This window comes from Leuciscus leuciscus (assembly GCF_965113295.1).
Source record: "Leuciscus leuciscus genome assembly, chromosome: 20".
Taxonomy (NCBI): Eukaryota; Metazoa; Chordata; class Actinopteri; order Cypriniformes; family Leuciscidae; genus Leuciscus; species Leuciscus leuciscus.
Window position 1 is genome coordinate 6,691,316 of NC_138744.1, and position 15,709 is coordinate 6,707,024.

Sequence of the window (15,709 nt, forward strand, 5' to 3'; positions counted from 1 at the left end):
GCGCACATACGCTCACTACAGCACAGCACAGCAGCGTGAGCGCGCATCACTTCCTGTACAAGTGTGCATGCTGGGCGCTTTCAACTCCGACTGGACAACCGTCGGAGTCGACGAAGTCAGGCAAATAGACAGGAGTGAACGGAATATCTGAGGGAATACTCCACCAAACTGTCCGAGTTTAACCAGGTAAGTTCTAAAGTCTCACATCAAGGTCTTTTTTTCCTCGTTTGGGCTTTGTTGAAGTGTATTTTCCTCACCTTTTGGAGGGTTAGTGAGTAACGTTATGTGAGAAGCCCCAGTTGTGCTAGCCTGCTGTAGCTAACCTCACAGCATCGTTTCCTCTCAAGTTGAGGTCTAAAAAACCCCACATGTTTATGTGGAAACGACTTTTTTTGCGTTTTACAGGCGCCCTGATAACACCTACAGCATCAGCCTCAGCGGCTATAGTGTGTCATTATATCCAGCTGTGACTGTTAAACACAATTATCACGACGCACCACTGTCACATTATCAATATTTATCATGATACATATTCATGTCTGTTAGAGATCGACAGCTACCTCTTATTAGATTACCGCTTAGATTTTTAAATAAGTTCCACTTTTATCAAAACTTGCATAACGATCAATAAACTATATAATTATCTTTTTGTTGTTGTTGTTATTGATGCATATACTTTACAATAAGGTTCCTGATATAACAAGAGCTAACAATAAACAGTTGTATTTGAATTTTAATTAACGTTAACAAAGATTAATACTGTATCAAATGTTACTTTATGCATTAATCCAATGTTAACTAGTGGGAACTTATTCTAAATTGTTACCCAATACATTAAATGATTACTTTACCTATGAATACTTTTGTTGTTTTGCTTTTTACTTTTGGTGTGTGTGTGTGTGTGTGTGTGTGTGTGTGTGTGTGTGTGTGTGTGTGTGTGTCACCCACCAAATGGTGCAATGTATTGGTAGGCCCGATACAACAAAACCTAAAGAACAGCAGAAATAAAACAGTATATATATATTTTAATTATCTAAAAAAATATAGTCTAATCAAATTATGAGTGTTACTATATTTATAATATTGAATATTGTGTTATTCGCCTGTGTGACTGTCTAACGTCTCTGTAGTGTCTTGCTGTATTTCCCATTACTACAAAATATGATATAATACATGCTTACATATTACACTTTAGTTTCTGTTAGTTTTACTGTTGTCTATTTCAACAGAACAAGATAAGTTTGTTGATCAAATTATTGTTGTGTTATAAGCAACTTTTTCTTAAATAACCAGTTTTTATAATTTTTTTAGCAAAATCTCAGATTTGTTTAGTACTATTGAAATGGTTCAGTTTCAAGTCTGATATTTGGTTTCTCATGAGGTGATTGTGCAAGATAGTATCACCCTACTTAAAGCAGATCAATCTGCATTTCAGAGAAACGTAACACTTTATAAGAAGATAGTCATCTGTTTTGTTTTGTGTGTATTATTTGTTTAAAAAAAACAAAAAAACCTGTTCTGGACAGTTTACCCTGAAATGCATTATCACGTTTAGTCATGCAAATTCATTGTATTTGGCAGTGTAGAAAGGTTTTGCCTAAAACATTTGTTGAAAGTTTGCTTTTGGCGGAACGGTTTAGGTAAATATCACAGTCAGTGAGAAGATTCAATTGATCTGTTTTAAATATTTCTTGTAAGGCATCATGAGGAATGAAATGTTTTTAAGAGCTTTGAACTTCCTTTGAGGAAGTGGTGATTTATACTGTGATAAGGAGGCTTAAGAATTTATGATATTTGTGCTCCTTTGTAGGTGATTCATGAACTGCTTAAGGACCAGACAGAACTGTTAGAAAGAAAGCCCTGTGTGATTTGTTAATTTAGAAAATAATATTATTTTTGTATCATCATCATTTCACCAGGTAGGAATGTGTGGTTATTATTCTCTGGTGAAAGCTGTTGTACTTACTGCACACTGCAGCTATTCCTGATAATACATTTCTCTGCTTTGTTTTGAAACCATTACTTTTTTTTTAATAGGTTGCCGTTTTTAGTCTCCCTGGATCTTATCGCTTGGTTACAGATCCAAGCAGCAGGTTATTCTGCTTGCTCTCCAGGCTTTGCTCTCTCCCTGTAGCTTTGTGGCATATAAGGCACAAACAAAGCAGGAACGGCGAAATCCAAAACGGGTCAGTGAAATATGTCTAGCTTTGAATCTGCTGTCTCATTTTAAACCATCATGGTCAAAGAAATGATATCTGTTGAGAGTTAATCTATAATTTCTTCTTTATACATTGACATTACAGAGGAGTCAGGGTGTTTGCTCGCTCTAACGTTCTAACTTTTGGAAATGGTACAAGGTGTTAGGTTTAGAAAAGGTCTTGAAGATCTCGATATGTTCCTGAACTCTTGTCAGTCACAGTTCTTTTGTAACATGGGAATTCATCAACCAGATCCATTTTAAGACTAGTTGGCCCCAGTGGAGTTTGGTTTTGTGTACTTGTACACCATGTACTGTGATTTATTCTCATTTTTTTATGGTGCTTGCTTGTTCAATTACTGGATCATCAGATCCAGGTTTACTGAGTCACCGGAATGTTCTACCAAGGCTTTTCAACGCGTTTCCTTCACAGACAGTATATGGACATTAGGAAGGCAAGGCATCAAGCCACGTCAACATTCAACGTTTGCGCAACATTCTGCCTATAAAGATGAAGCCTTTGTAGATAAAGAAGCAACTGGTGATCATAGTAGTTTCGTTGTAAATGGACCTCTTATTTTCACTTTCATGGGTTGATGAATTCCAGTTTCCTCTCATTGTTTCCATGTGAGACATTAAAAGCAGCTTTAGTAAGCCGAGTAATATAGCTGAGGGAAAATATTTCCTGGTACTCTTGCTGCGGGCACAAACCAAATCCTCTAGCACTACAAATGATTGTCTGCGTCACCATTGACTATTATTCCCCCTGCCCTCCCGGATCAGGAAATTGATATTTTCTTCCTTGATGCGTTTGAACCCATAGCTTACACAAACAACTCTGATGTTGTATGTTGTGTATTATTAAGGAAGATCCTTTTTTCTGTTGCATCAAGTCTGTCTGGATTCGGCATGCTTGGCTTTTACTTTCCCTTCAGGTTATGTGCAGAGATGTTATATAAATGCTCCAGATTTGACCGAGTTAAAGTTGTGACAGCCAAATGCCATAGTCCTTAAAGAGTGACCTTTTTCCCTTTAGTTGTTCTGATGTACTTTGAGCTCAGGCCTGTTTTTACACATGAAATTGTGAAACCATTTGTGCCCAGCTGTCATTTTATATTATATTAATTTAAGTTTTTATTTTATTTTTTTATCGTACTTTTGGATCTGGAATTTGATCAGGAAGTGCCACGTACATTTGATGTTCAGGGATTTCCATCTGTGTTTTTTTATGCAAATATTTCAGGATATTGCATTTAACATTCTGGTCGGAAGCACCAAGATGCAAATTTCTACAATGTGCTGAAGACTTTCCCCCTAAACCCTAAGGTGACATTATTTCAAATCATAAGCACAAATCAAAAAAGAAAGGTATGAGCTCATATAAAGATGAAAACACTGCATTGGTCTTCCTACAGTCAAATGAAATGGGAATGGCTTTAGGGCAGTGCTGGATGAAGTACCTGGAAATGTAATAAATTAAACATAAATAAATAAAAATATATCTATAAATTAAACAGACTTGTACATTTAGATGCCAACTTCTTGATTCTGTAATCAAATTACAGTATTATAAAAAAATAAATGTAATAAAAAGAAAGTAAACACTGTAACCAACAGGGCACTTAGTAATCTGGTAAGTTTGTGCACACTGAACCATATTTATTTTCAGCATAAATTTTACTTACAGCAGACAGTAAAAATGCCATGAATATGTCATAGTGGGCAACTGAATATAGCGCAGCATGGTTTGAAATCAAGGGTTTTCAAGTTTGTCAATCATACGTCATATCTTCCTCTTTAATACTAGTTGCAGGATAAACATGAATCAACATCTGAAGTAAGGTATGTTGAAAGATACAATACAACTTACTGAAACGTATCTCTTGTAATCGCTCAGTGTTTCCACCATTGAACATCAATAAAACGGCTTGTTAACAGTGTCATGCAGCATAACAACTCTTGTTTCGCTAAATTTACATTTACATTTAGTCATTTAGCAGACGCTTTTGTCCAAAGCGACTTACAAATTGGGACTAAATTAAGCAAGTCATCGTGAAGAGGCAAAAAAACAACGCAAGAAGTGCTCAAAATACGATATTCAGGCATTATTCAGAGTAGCATAAGCCCGATAAATATATGCACTGACTACATTAGCCTATATACTCATTATATTTTACTTAAACTGTTAGTGAAGCTTGATTATTTAATGTATGTTTAAATAAATCTGTCATGGAAATAACAGCCACTGTGTAAATTATTATTTCAACCACAAATTGGGAGTAAAAGCATAACTTTATCATTAAGATTTAGAAATTAATGCAAAAACGGCCTTATATGCAGTTTACGTGTTTGCATACAATTTGTTATTTGAGTGTTGATTATTATATCTAATAATAAATATCAATTGAATTTAGGCTAATAGTTAAGGCTCTGTTGTTAACCTTTAATATTATAGTAATGAGCAAATAAGGGTGACTGAAAAACAAGCACCTGAACAAATTTGCTGAGCGTTGTCTGTTCTTGTATGTGTCCGTGTGTTAATGACATTTGTTTTTAAGGTGTAGTTTGTTGTTTTAAGACTTTTGTGACACAATCTGCCTTTTGTAGACATGTTTGAGAAGTACTGCCAATCAGGCATTGTGAAGTTACATACTGGTGTTGTGTGATGTGTTATTGTACGCTCTTAGCTTACTGTACAGATGGTGTGTATTTGAGTGATCATCTAGGCTTTAGTGGGACATGCTTTGCTATACATGGACAGATGTTGGTGAATTGGCTGATAGATTGACTGTTGACCTATTGTGACAATGAAGCAGGAGAGCGAGGGATTGTTTTCTCTAAGATTTGATTGACAGCAGGCTGCAGGATCCAGGGAATCCAACCCTCTTCTCAAAATCCTTTAGACTATTCTTACCGTTCTCATAATCTAACACATGGAATCCAGATGCTCGGTAAATCTCCAGCCAACGTTTCATTTGTCTCGCTGACTTGGCTAAGAATTTTTATGGTTTGAAGCCTCTCAGCTTTTATTCACTCTTCCTTTCGCTTATAATACTTGCTCTCTTTTCGAACTTGTAGTATTATGCTTAGTAATTATCAGGGGATGTTTCTAAACAGATTGTTAATGCTCATAAAAGGGAATTTTCCTGTATTTCTATATGTAAAAATCAATCATCCAGATTTTTATTATGTATTGATTTATGTAGGTATTGTTGATATGATCAAGAGAGCAGGTTAGCCAACGACTGACACAATGCATTGATCTTATTTGATACAGTGAAATTTAATTTCATTAAAATATAATACAACATTTAATTTGCTGGCAGTAAAATTACACAAAATATATAAATATTTATAATGTACATTTAGTTTAAAATAAAAATAAGGTTATAAATGAACTAATATATTTGCACAATTCACAATATATGTAACAGAAAACATGCAGTTTCCAATGGCAAGTCTGTTGCTAGATTTGAGAACAACAGACATTAAAAAGAATGTCCAGTTATGTTAATTACACACAGTTATTGGCTGATGGTAATATAGTCTTGTTAGATGCTAGCGCAGATGCTATCTCATTATTCAGTCTATTGGTGCCTCATATAAACCTCGTGCAGTTCTTCACTGTTCTCTATGCTGTTCTGCTGAGCAAAGCCACACGAGTCGCCACGGGCTGCGCAGCAGGAAAGATCTCTCAGTATGTTTATGTTAATGCAGTTTATGTTTACCCATTCAATCCTGCCCATTATACTGTGTTTGTTAGTGATCTATGTAGTGTATATAAAAATAATTTTAAAGCCCTAGGGCAACATTGTGCATGACTTGTATAGATGCATGGATTGCTGTGTGTGTGTGAGGGGAAGTGAAAGGAAGAAGAGGAAAGATTGTGTGCCTTGGCTTGTGAAGATGGAGTTAGTCATGTCACTGCTGTCCATTTGAAGCCAGAATGGAAGGAGGTCCGTGCGACGTGTTTCGGCAAGAAAAGCACACAATATTCTCTTTCCATCTTCTTTATTCCATTTTAATATTGGTTATCTGTCCATCTTTCTTCCCATCTCCATTAGTTCATTAGTAAGACTGTTACTTTGTTCCAGTCCAGAAGCTACAGACCTGTTACGCTTGACTACACTTCCCAGAAAGCTTTTTGGTTTTCTTGAACGGCCTCTAGGTTATTACATTATTACATTTTTTTGGTATCATTAATGCTACAAAGATTTTGAAATTTGAGTTGGGTTCAAATATGGTCATCTTGCCAGTCAGATTGTGTCAGAGCATCACTTGAAGGTTATACGCTAATGTTTAAAGCAATATTCTGGTTATTTTCAATTGAATGTGTGTGTGTCCCACATCTGGCATACTGTCAATTACTACAGACAAAAATATGCAGTTTAAAAATGAATTTGGAAACCTGTTTAGTAGAATATCTAGTACCAAGAAATCATATTTTATGATTCATATATTGATTCGAATATGGTGAGAAAAGGATGCCAATAAAACTTGAATCAGTATCATGAATCCTTGGCTGAAAGATTCATGTGATACTGAGTCAACATAATGAATCTCACTTACTGAACTGAAAATTGATTATTATTTTAGTAATGCTAATCTAGATATTAAGCATCTTTGTGTACTTTAATGTTCATTAACCCATATCAAAATCTCCTTTTGACAATGTGTAGTTAGTTACAGATATAGTGGTTGGTTTTGGGTTGACCCCATTCTGACATATTTCTTAGAGACTCACTTAGATGTAACTTCTCTTTTAAAAGGTACGAATTTAAAGCAAGACGACTTTAAGGGATTTTATTGTGCTGATGGTCTAAATATCAAAAATATTCATTTTTTTTAAAATGGTTGTTAGTGGTAATCAACATTGATGTAGTTCATAGACAAAGTAGAGTAGAAAATTCTATTCTATAATATTTACTATAGTGGAATGATGTCATTTACAGTATCTCTTCCAGCCTTCTATTGCTTCTCTCTTTTCCTCTCCTTGATCTTCCTTCATCACATAGAGATGTATAAACCATCTCTCATTCTTCCTGAAAGCACTGAAGCCTTACCAAAAGTGTGAGAAGGAACAGCTGAAGATGACATTAGTAACTAAGAGACGACTCTTCTCCTCACATCGTCGCCTCCTCTTCCCCTCGTGCCAATCCACTAATCCCTGCGCCATTCCCCAGATTAGGATTATCGGCCTGTGAGTGGTGGTTTTAATGAGCTGTAATTGATTTGTAGGCACAGATCCACCAGACTGTGTCAGGAAGATTAAATGAAGCTTGTTTGAAGCCCCAGGTCTCTTTTTTTCCCCCCCCCTCCAATGTGTGATCCTGGTAGTGGTGGGACAGAACTCCCAGCAGGGGTGTGTGGCTTCCGGGACCGATTTTACAGAGTTCCTGCTGAGGGTGTTTGCCCTCTTCCCCTTGGACAAGGCCAGTGTCTGGGAAGTCAGCCATGACCAAGTGCAGCCTTTATTCTTCTAAACACACTTTAGAGGAGTGGAGGGAGGAGCGACACAAGCTGGTAGTGTTTGCTCTCCAACAGTTGTACATAGGGTCCAACATTTACTTTTTGCCACACCTGCCAATGAGGCGTGAGGTGGAAATGTAGCCTTGAAACCATTTTTCCTGTTTCATTAATAATACTAATAATATTAATTTTATATTGTTCATATTATATGAACTACAGTTGAAAAGTTTGGGGTCAGTGAGATTTGTTTTTGAGAGTTTGATGCATTTATTTGAGAAAATATACAGTCAAAAACAGTAATATTGTGAAATATTATTACAATTTAAAATAACTGCTATTTTAATATATTTTAAATAGTTAATTTTTTATGTTAAGGTAAAGCTGAATTTTCAGCAACAAAAAACACCAGCCTTTATTGTCACATGGTCCTTCAGAGATCATTCTAAAGCCTGGGACACACCAAGCCGACTTCAAAGAACTAGCGGCAAAGAAAACCGATGGTGGTGTCGGCTGCGTCGGCTGCGTCTTGACCAAAAAGCTGCACTTGAACACACAGCACAGACTACAGCTGACTGCAAACTAGCATGCGTGTTCTGCACCTGCGTTTAAGGAATGAACTGTCTATCAGCAGGCATCAATAGTTTATATTCGTCATTTAAAAGAAACCGAAGCGAGGATATAGGAGATATACACAGATATACAAAACATAAACAAAGCAGCTCTTGCTTACCATTTTGTATATTAATAATGTTGATAACGTTATTTACATGAGATGAGTCTGAGCCTGACGATAGCCGACATGTGGAACATACCACAAAAACTAGCCCAACAGATCTTCGCTCCCGGCCTTAATATGCAGATTTTTGGTGTTTACGTGGAAACCATGTTTTTTCCCCCTGTTGTTTCATGTCTTTTACTGTATTTTTTTATTTTATTAAATTGACTGCATTATTGTTGAATGAAAGGTAGTGTATATTTTCTATCCTTATGACAGTGGTGTGTATTCTTTGCATGTAAATTGCAAAAAATATTTCAGTGTCACTATTCATTAAAACTGCATTTTCACAAAAATGTGTTAAGTTTTGTACCCTTATCATCCAGAAGCATGAGTGAATTGGTATTGAGGCAAATAAACAATTTTAACATATTGTAAAGCCTCTGTTTTAGGTCACTTCTCATGTCTTCCTCTTTGTTTTTCAGACACTGACTCCTGTCATTGGACCAGCTGGCGTTGGACGGGGTGTTGGACCCTCCCCCTGGACAGCGACAGAATGAGACAATAGCTGGGGGTGTTGGATATCATCCCTCCCCCCTTCCTCTTTGTTTCCCCCTCCTACATATCCAAGACACATATACATACTCACTATCTTACACCAACACACTACAAAAACAGTACCCTGGACCTCTCTGGCCCCCATGCTTTACTTCGTAGGGGCCATGAGACTTTTACAGGACTGCTGCTGTTGTTGAGAACCCTTTGGGAACAAAACAATCAATTTCCTTCCAGCAAGTAGACACATCTTTCCAGTTCCTACGGCTTTGGTGGAGCTTGACGGAAGCTCAGTAGATCATTGAATCATGAAAACACCAGAGGATCACTGGGAGTTTCCCTTTGGAGTTGTACATTAATAGACTTGGAGTTGTACAACTAAAGACTGCCAGTGAGCAAAGCAAATCTAATTCAACCTGTAGCAGGTCTGAACGTCTGTTTGAAGAAATGATACCTCTCCTTAGCCATTTCATCCACCACATATGAAGTGCCTTGTATTCCATCCAACTGTTGTTTACCTCTACTCCACATATCTGATTTAGTCCTTAAGATTCATTTGTTTACATCTCCAGGCCTTATAGCTTTCCAAGACATATCTGTTTTTTTTGTTTGTTTCTGTTTGCGTGCATAATAGTCACACTTTGAAGTATCTGAGATACGAGGAATGAGACCACCGTAGAGTTCAGTAACTCAAACTTATCAAAACCTAAACTCACTCAGACTGTTGATCTGACTCTCAAACGTGGTGCAGCACTTCCACTCTACGGATCCGTCACCATGTACACGCTGCAGTCCAAATGGCGTTACCTGATCATGTTCTTGGGTGTCCAGTTAGTGGTCATGGCTCTTCTCTCCAGAGAGGGCTACCAGAAAAGAGTGTCATATTTTTTCCGGATTTTCCGGAAGCCTGATCCTACAACGGGACATGCAGTCGTCGCACGCAACCACACGGATGTGTATGCCAACCTCTCCCTTTTAGGACCTCCTGTTAATAAAGAGGACATGCCCTACTGCCCGAAGCAGTCTCCTCTGATTGGTGAGTTCAGTAGTGTGTTATCAAGTTTCTGAATTTAGTTTCCCTCTATTGTGAATGCATCATATCAGCGTGATAGTTGTAATAAATAGCCTGGTAGCTTCCTCCCGGTATAACTGAGATTTATTTATTTTTTTTTTATAAAAAGAAAGAAAAAAAAAAAAAAGCACCCAAAATTGATATAAGAAATATATTAGTAAGATAAATATACGCACTATTTCATTTATTTTATGTATTCTATTTTATTTATTTTCCTTTTTTTTTTGTAATTGAGGGGAAAATTCAATAAATGTATAAATAAATTAAGAAAAATAAAGTATTTCTGAATTGTAAAATTCAATGGTCAAAAGAGATGGAAACCCTAAAAATAATAAAAATAGATCATCATGGATAGCATGGAAAATCTAGGTTTAGTCAACTTTTACAGTCTACTAACTTTGGGCTCAGTATAAACAATGTAATGGAAATATGTAAATCTACTATAACGTGTTTCCTAATTTTTTTTTTTTTTTTTTTTTTTTTTTAACTTATTAAAAGTCTTTTAAAGGGATAGTTCACTTTGAAATAAAATTTTGGTATGTTTTAGCTTACCTCAAGGGCATCCAAGATGTAGGTGTCTTTTTTTCCGCAGTAGTTTCAATTTTGGTATTTTTAGGTCAAACCGTTCTTGTCTGTCAGTCATATAATGCAGGTCTATGGTCATTATCTCAAAGAGCATGCACAGAGTCCGAATTAAAACAATTCCCCGTCGTCCAAATTAAACAATTCCCCATCGTAAGTACACATTGATGGCCTAAGACACGAAACGAGCGGTTTGTGTGAGAAAACGAACAGTATTTATATCGTTGTTACCTCTTGTACACAGCCACGTCCAAGTGATCTGAGAGCGCGGGCGGGTATAGATATATACACTAGATGTCGCCTTGGCTACGGTTTCGTTCCAATGAACTTCCAAAGAACGGTTTGACCTAAAAATATCAAAATTGAAACTACTGCGGAAAAAAAGACACCTACATCTTGGATGCCCTTGAGGTAAGCTAAAACATACCAAAATTAAATTTCAAAGTGAACTATCCCTTTAAGTCAATACATCCTGTTCACACTCTTTTCTAATGTTCAGGTGGACCTATTCATGTCACTTTCCCCTCTGGGCTTACACTTGCCGAGATTGAGAGGAAGAATCCCCTTGTTGTCCGTGGGGGGCGCTACAGGCCACCAAACTGTGAGGCACGGCATCGCACTGCAGTAATCATTCCCCACAGAAATAGGGAGCACCACCTCAAGTTCCTCCTCTACTATCTGCATCCCTTCCTACAGCGACAGCAGCTCAACTATGGGATCTATATCATTCACCAGGTGCGCCTGAAGTCTGTTATTGTTGTCGTTTTATTTGAAAAAAATACTGCTCATAAATATTCAAAATCTAGTTTCATGACCAGCAAGAAATAGTTAAGTCTATAAGTCATTGTGTCACTTTCAGCATTACATAGTCTCTCAATTTAAATGACAGCAAACATTGCAAGTTAGTTTTGTTCAGGAAGTACGACAATGAAATTAAAAACCTTCAGGCTTCATAGCTAAGTGGCTAATGGTACATTTCCCAGAAATCGTCAATCAAACCCTTCTGAAAAATGTTTGATCTCTTCTGTCTTTATTTTGATTCCCTCACATCAACAAAGTTAGACTATCGTTCTTGCATTAAACCCTCATTTAAGCCGTACATTATGTGGTTACCAAAGCAAATTTTTTTATTCTCATTTGGCACTTTGGCGAGTGTTCATTTTAGACCGTGCTCTCACAGTTTCATGTGGTGTATAAAATGTATTTGTTGCTTGGTTACATATCAGATATGCAGCTATACAACTCAACCGTGCCTCCTGCTGTTTCCTGCCAGAGCCTGTTGTAATCACTTTATCCTGTTATATCTGTCGATCTAGATGCAAACCTGTACAACTCACTCTGACAGGTCAAATCGCTGGTCGTCTTTTGCTCTCCCCTTGCTAAATCTTCCATTTTAGTGAACAATGATCCTAATACAACAGTGTGCCAGATTCAGAGCTGTATCCCAGAGCTACGATGTCTGGATTTATTATTGTGGGTTTCCGAGGTTAATACAGTTTAATGTAGGATTATAGATGTACGGCATGAAATGTTTACTGAGTTTTGAATAGAATTGTTTTTGCCTCTGACCTGAGAGGCTCGACGAGATTGAAATCCCATTTGTGCTAGCTGAGTTGAACTTTTATTTGGTCACATGTTTTGTGCTGTTGTAATCAGACTTTAAAAAAAGAAGAAGAAATTAATACTTTTATTCAGAAGGATGCATTCAATTGATCAAAAGTGACAGAAAAGACTTTTACATCGTTACAAAAAAATCTATTTCAAATAAATACTGTTTATAGACTATAAAACAGTGGATTACTATCAGAAGAAAATCATCTCCTTTTCATATGTGTCTCTGACTTTGATATTCCCACCTCTTATCAAGAGGGCAAGGATTAGACCGTAATCCTCAATCTCGTCTCTGAAAATCCTGACCACATTATAGATTCAGTCCATTTTTATGAGTATAAATCTATGCACTGCTGAGTCTGTATTATCTTGTCATTATAAATTGTCATAACGATGACGCTCTGTGTGCGTAGGCTGGTAATTACACCTTTAACCGAGCAAAGTTGATGAACGTGGGATTTCGTGAGGCCATGAGGGAGGAGGATTGGGACTGCCTCTTCTTCCATGACGTGGACCTTATTCCCGAGGATGACCGTAACACCTACGCCTGCGACGCTCACCCAAAACACGCCGCCATTGCCATGGACAAATTTGGATACAAGTCAGTGTTCAGCTCTGCATTTCATTTGACTTAATTTGCCTGTTTTCTACTTCAACACCTACACATATAGATTATGTACATGTGTATGATTTACTATCAGATTAATTTACAACACATGTATTTGTGGAATAAATAAGATTTTGTGGAATAAAATTACTCTTACCATTTTATGTTTGCTAAAAATGGTATAATATTTAAATAATAAGAAATAAATAATATATTTTATTGGATTCCCACACAAAATGTATATTTTAAGAGTAGCAAAAATAAATAATAAAAGACTTTCAAACAACAAAAATGTGAAAACCCCCTGTAATAATAAAATGCCTATAGTTGAATAAACACTCATAACACATGAACTAATATGTCACTGTACTAAACTGAATACATACATTTATAGTATTTTTGTGCATTTTTCCTTCCTGTTACCACTCAGACTGCCTTATAAGATGTATTTTGGAGGAGTGTCGGCTCTGACCCCTGATCAATACCTCAAGATGAACGGTTTCCCAAATAATTACTGGGGCTGGGGTGGTGAGGACGACGACATCGGCATCCGGTGAGTGAGCGAGTGTGTTTATTTGCTGGGGTGGGTTGAGTGTGTGCACGGATGCTTTGTGTGTGTGTACATTAATGGAGAGGTGTGCATGGGAGGAGATCTGTCCGTGTGATGCAGCTGGCCACGAACCACCTGTCTTTTGCTAGCTTTATCAAGTTCAAAGCTAGAGTGTCAACATCTGAGGGTGTGTTTCTGTGCGTTATAGGGATGGATTGTGTGTTCTGATGTTTTATTAAGTTATATAGCCAGAGTCATGGCTCACCAGCTCAGCCATAAAGGATCAAATATTGTTATGCTATACATTTTAAAATCAGTTTAAATACAAAGAAATTCACTTGGGCTGCATGATATATCGCTATAGCATCGACAACACAATGTGCGCATCCACGGTGGTCACATTGCACGATCGCAGGATGTGCGATGTCAAGTTATAGGAATCGTAGTTGATCCAGGATCAGTACCGACCAGTCCCCTTGGTTTGGAACGCTTGAGATTTCCGGATTAATTGCAAAGTTTAACCATCACAGAGTGAAAGTTTTTACACGTTTACACTTGTTTTTAAGTCCTGTCAGTTTAAACATTCAAGTGAGTTTAAAGCATTCAAGCACAAGAAGATGCAAAACTCAATTCGGAACACTTGCTGTTTTCTGTGCGCACACAGAGCCATGCAAAAAAAATAAAATAATTGTGCCTGAACAGATACCATTATTAATTATGTCAAAATGCCTGTCTCGGCAAAAATCCTTGTTGCTTTTGTCTTAAGTGAACGTAAACAATTGAGAAAGAAAACGGATGCGTAACATTTTATTGGATCTGTGCTTTGGCTCTTAAAGTGACTGCAGCTTAATATTCCTGTTGCCAACGGTGTCATAATAAATCACTTTTGTAGCTTTAACAAAGATTATTTCATTTATACAATTATATCATATCATATATTATCATTATTAATTATATTTAATTTATGCAGTGTTATTTTACATTTGACAACTTTCTCTACATGAATAGCGAAAACCTTTAGCCCTGTTTATATCATATGTATCTTTGCTCTATTGTATTTATCTATGCTTGTCATATGTTTATTATTTTCTATGCGGATGCACTCAAATCACCCCAGTCATTCTAGAATGATTAATTCTTTCCAAGTAGAGCTATTTAAGTCCTTTATATATATATATTGCAGGATATATCGCAAAAAAACTAAACGACAGACAGACTTAGAATGGTGGCTTGAAAAAAAGTTTTAAAGTTTGAAGATTTATGTGTTTTAAATGCCACTTATAGAATTTTGGTTTATATACATTACTGTTTAAAAATTTTGGGTCACTAAGATTTGTTTTTGAAACAAGTCTCTTCACCAAGGATATATTTATTCTATTTATTTGTTCAAAATACAGTAAAAAAATGTAAAATAGTGTTACAATTTAAAGTACTGTTTTCTATTTTAACATATTTTAAAATGTAATTTATTCATGTGAAATTTTCAGCATCATTACTCCAGTCTTCAGTGTCACATGATCCTTCAGAAATCATTCTAATATGCTGATTTGCTGCTCAAGAAACATTTCCAATTATTAGATTGAACAAATTTGTGCAGCGTAATATTTTTGGGGGAACCTGTGATACATTTTGTCAGGATTAAAAAGAACAGCATTTGTTTGAAATAGAAATCTTTACCTGTGTTGAATTTCTTTGAATAAAATTCAGTAAATTCCTCTTCCTGCCATTCTGATTCAAATTTCAAATACAGCTTCCTGAGGGTGTGGGCCACTCAATTACATTCACACTCATGAATTGAATGGGAACCAGTTACTCAATCCTGAGTGTCTCCTTCTGTTTTTTTTGCACACTATCTAACATTCTTCATCTTCTCAGGGTCTCACTGGGAGGAATGCTGATCAGTCGTCCGTCTCTAAACGTGGGCCGATATAAGATGATCAAACACAAGCATGACAAAGGCAATGAAGTGAATCCCAAAAGGTAGAATCGCCTTACAAGCATCTGATAAATGCCCAAACTTTGACAAGATGTGTTTTAACATCTTTCCGTAGTGCATTAACATTCTAAAGGTGCGGTCACGTTAGCCAAATTTCACAGTCATAAAAAAGTCGTTAATAGTGTGATATGACCCACAGCTCACACACAAGTCATTTTCAAATCAAGCAGCTTTCTATTGGTCAATGTGGAGAAATCTTTTTTTGAAAAATTTCGCCCTCCACGTGAAATTCCCATTGGCATGGATTCCTATTGAAATGACTTTTGCGATTATTATTTTTTTCCAATAATGACCAGGTCACACTATTAATTGCAATTAAAACTATTGCGAAATTATGCCGTTTCCATTAACCCAT

At 36.5% G+C, this 15,709-nt stretch overlaps 1 protein-coding gene across 2 annotated transcripts in view; it reads left to right on the forward strand.

Annotated features, from left to right (window-relative positions):
- Positions 1–15,709, forward strand: part of LOC309483228 (beta-1,4-galactosyltransferase 3) — a 20,050-nt gene continuing 4,341 nt past the window's right edge. The window contains exons 1-7 of one of the 2 annotated variants that reach the window (XM_082148921.1): positions 1–186; positions 2,038–2,186; positions 8,867–9,972; positions 11,090–11,325; positions 12,615–12,802; positions 13,239–13,361; positions 15,234–15,338. In XM_082148921.1, coding sequence (XP_082005047.1) covers positions 9,714–9,972; positions 11,090–11,325; positions 12,615–12,802; positions 13,239–13,361; positions 15,234–15,338 — 911 coding nt within the window. In that variant the 5' untranslated portion in view covers positions 1–186; positions 2,038–2,186; positions 8,867–9,713. The remainder of the gene's footprint in view (positions 187–2,037; positions 2,187–8,866; positions 9,973–11,089; positions 11,326–12,614; positions 12,803–13,238; positions 13,362–15,233; positions 15,339–15,709) is intronic. The other variant, XM_082148920.1, reaches the window with a different exon arrangement.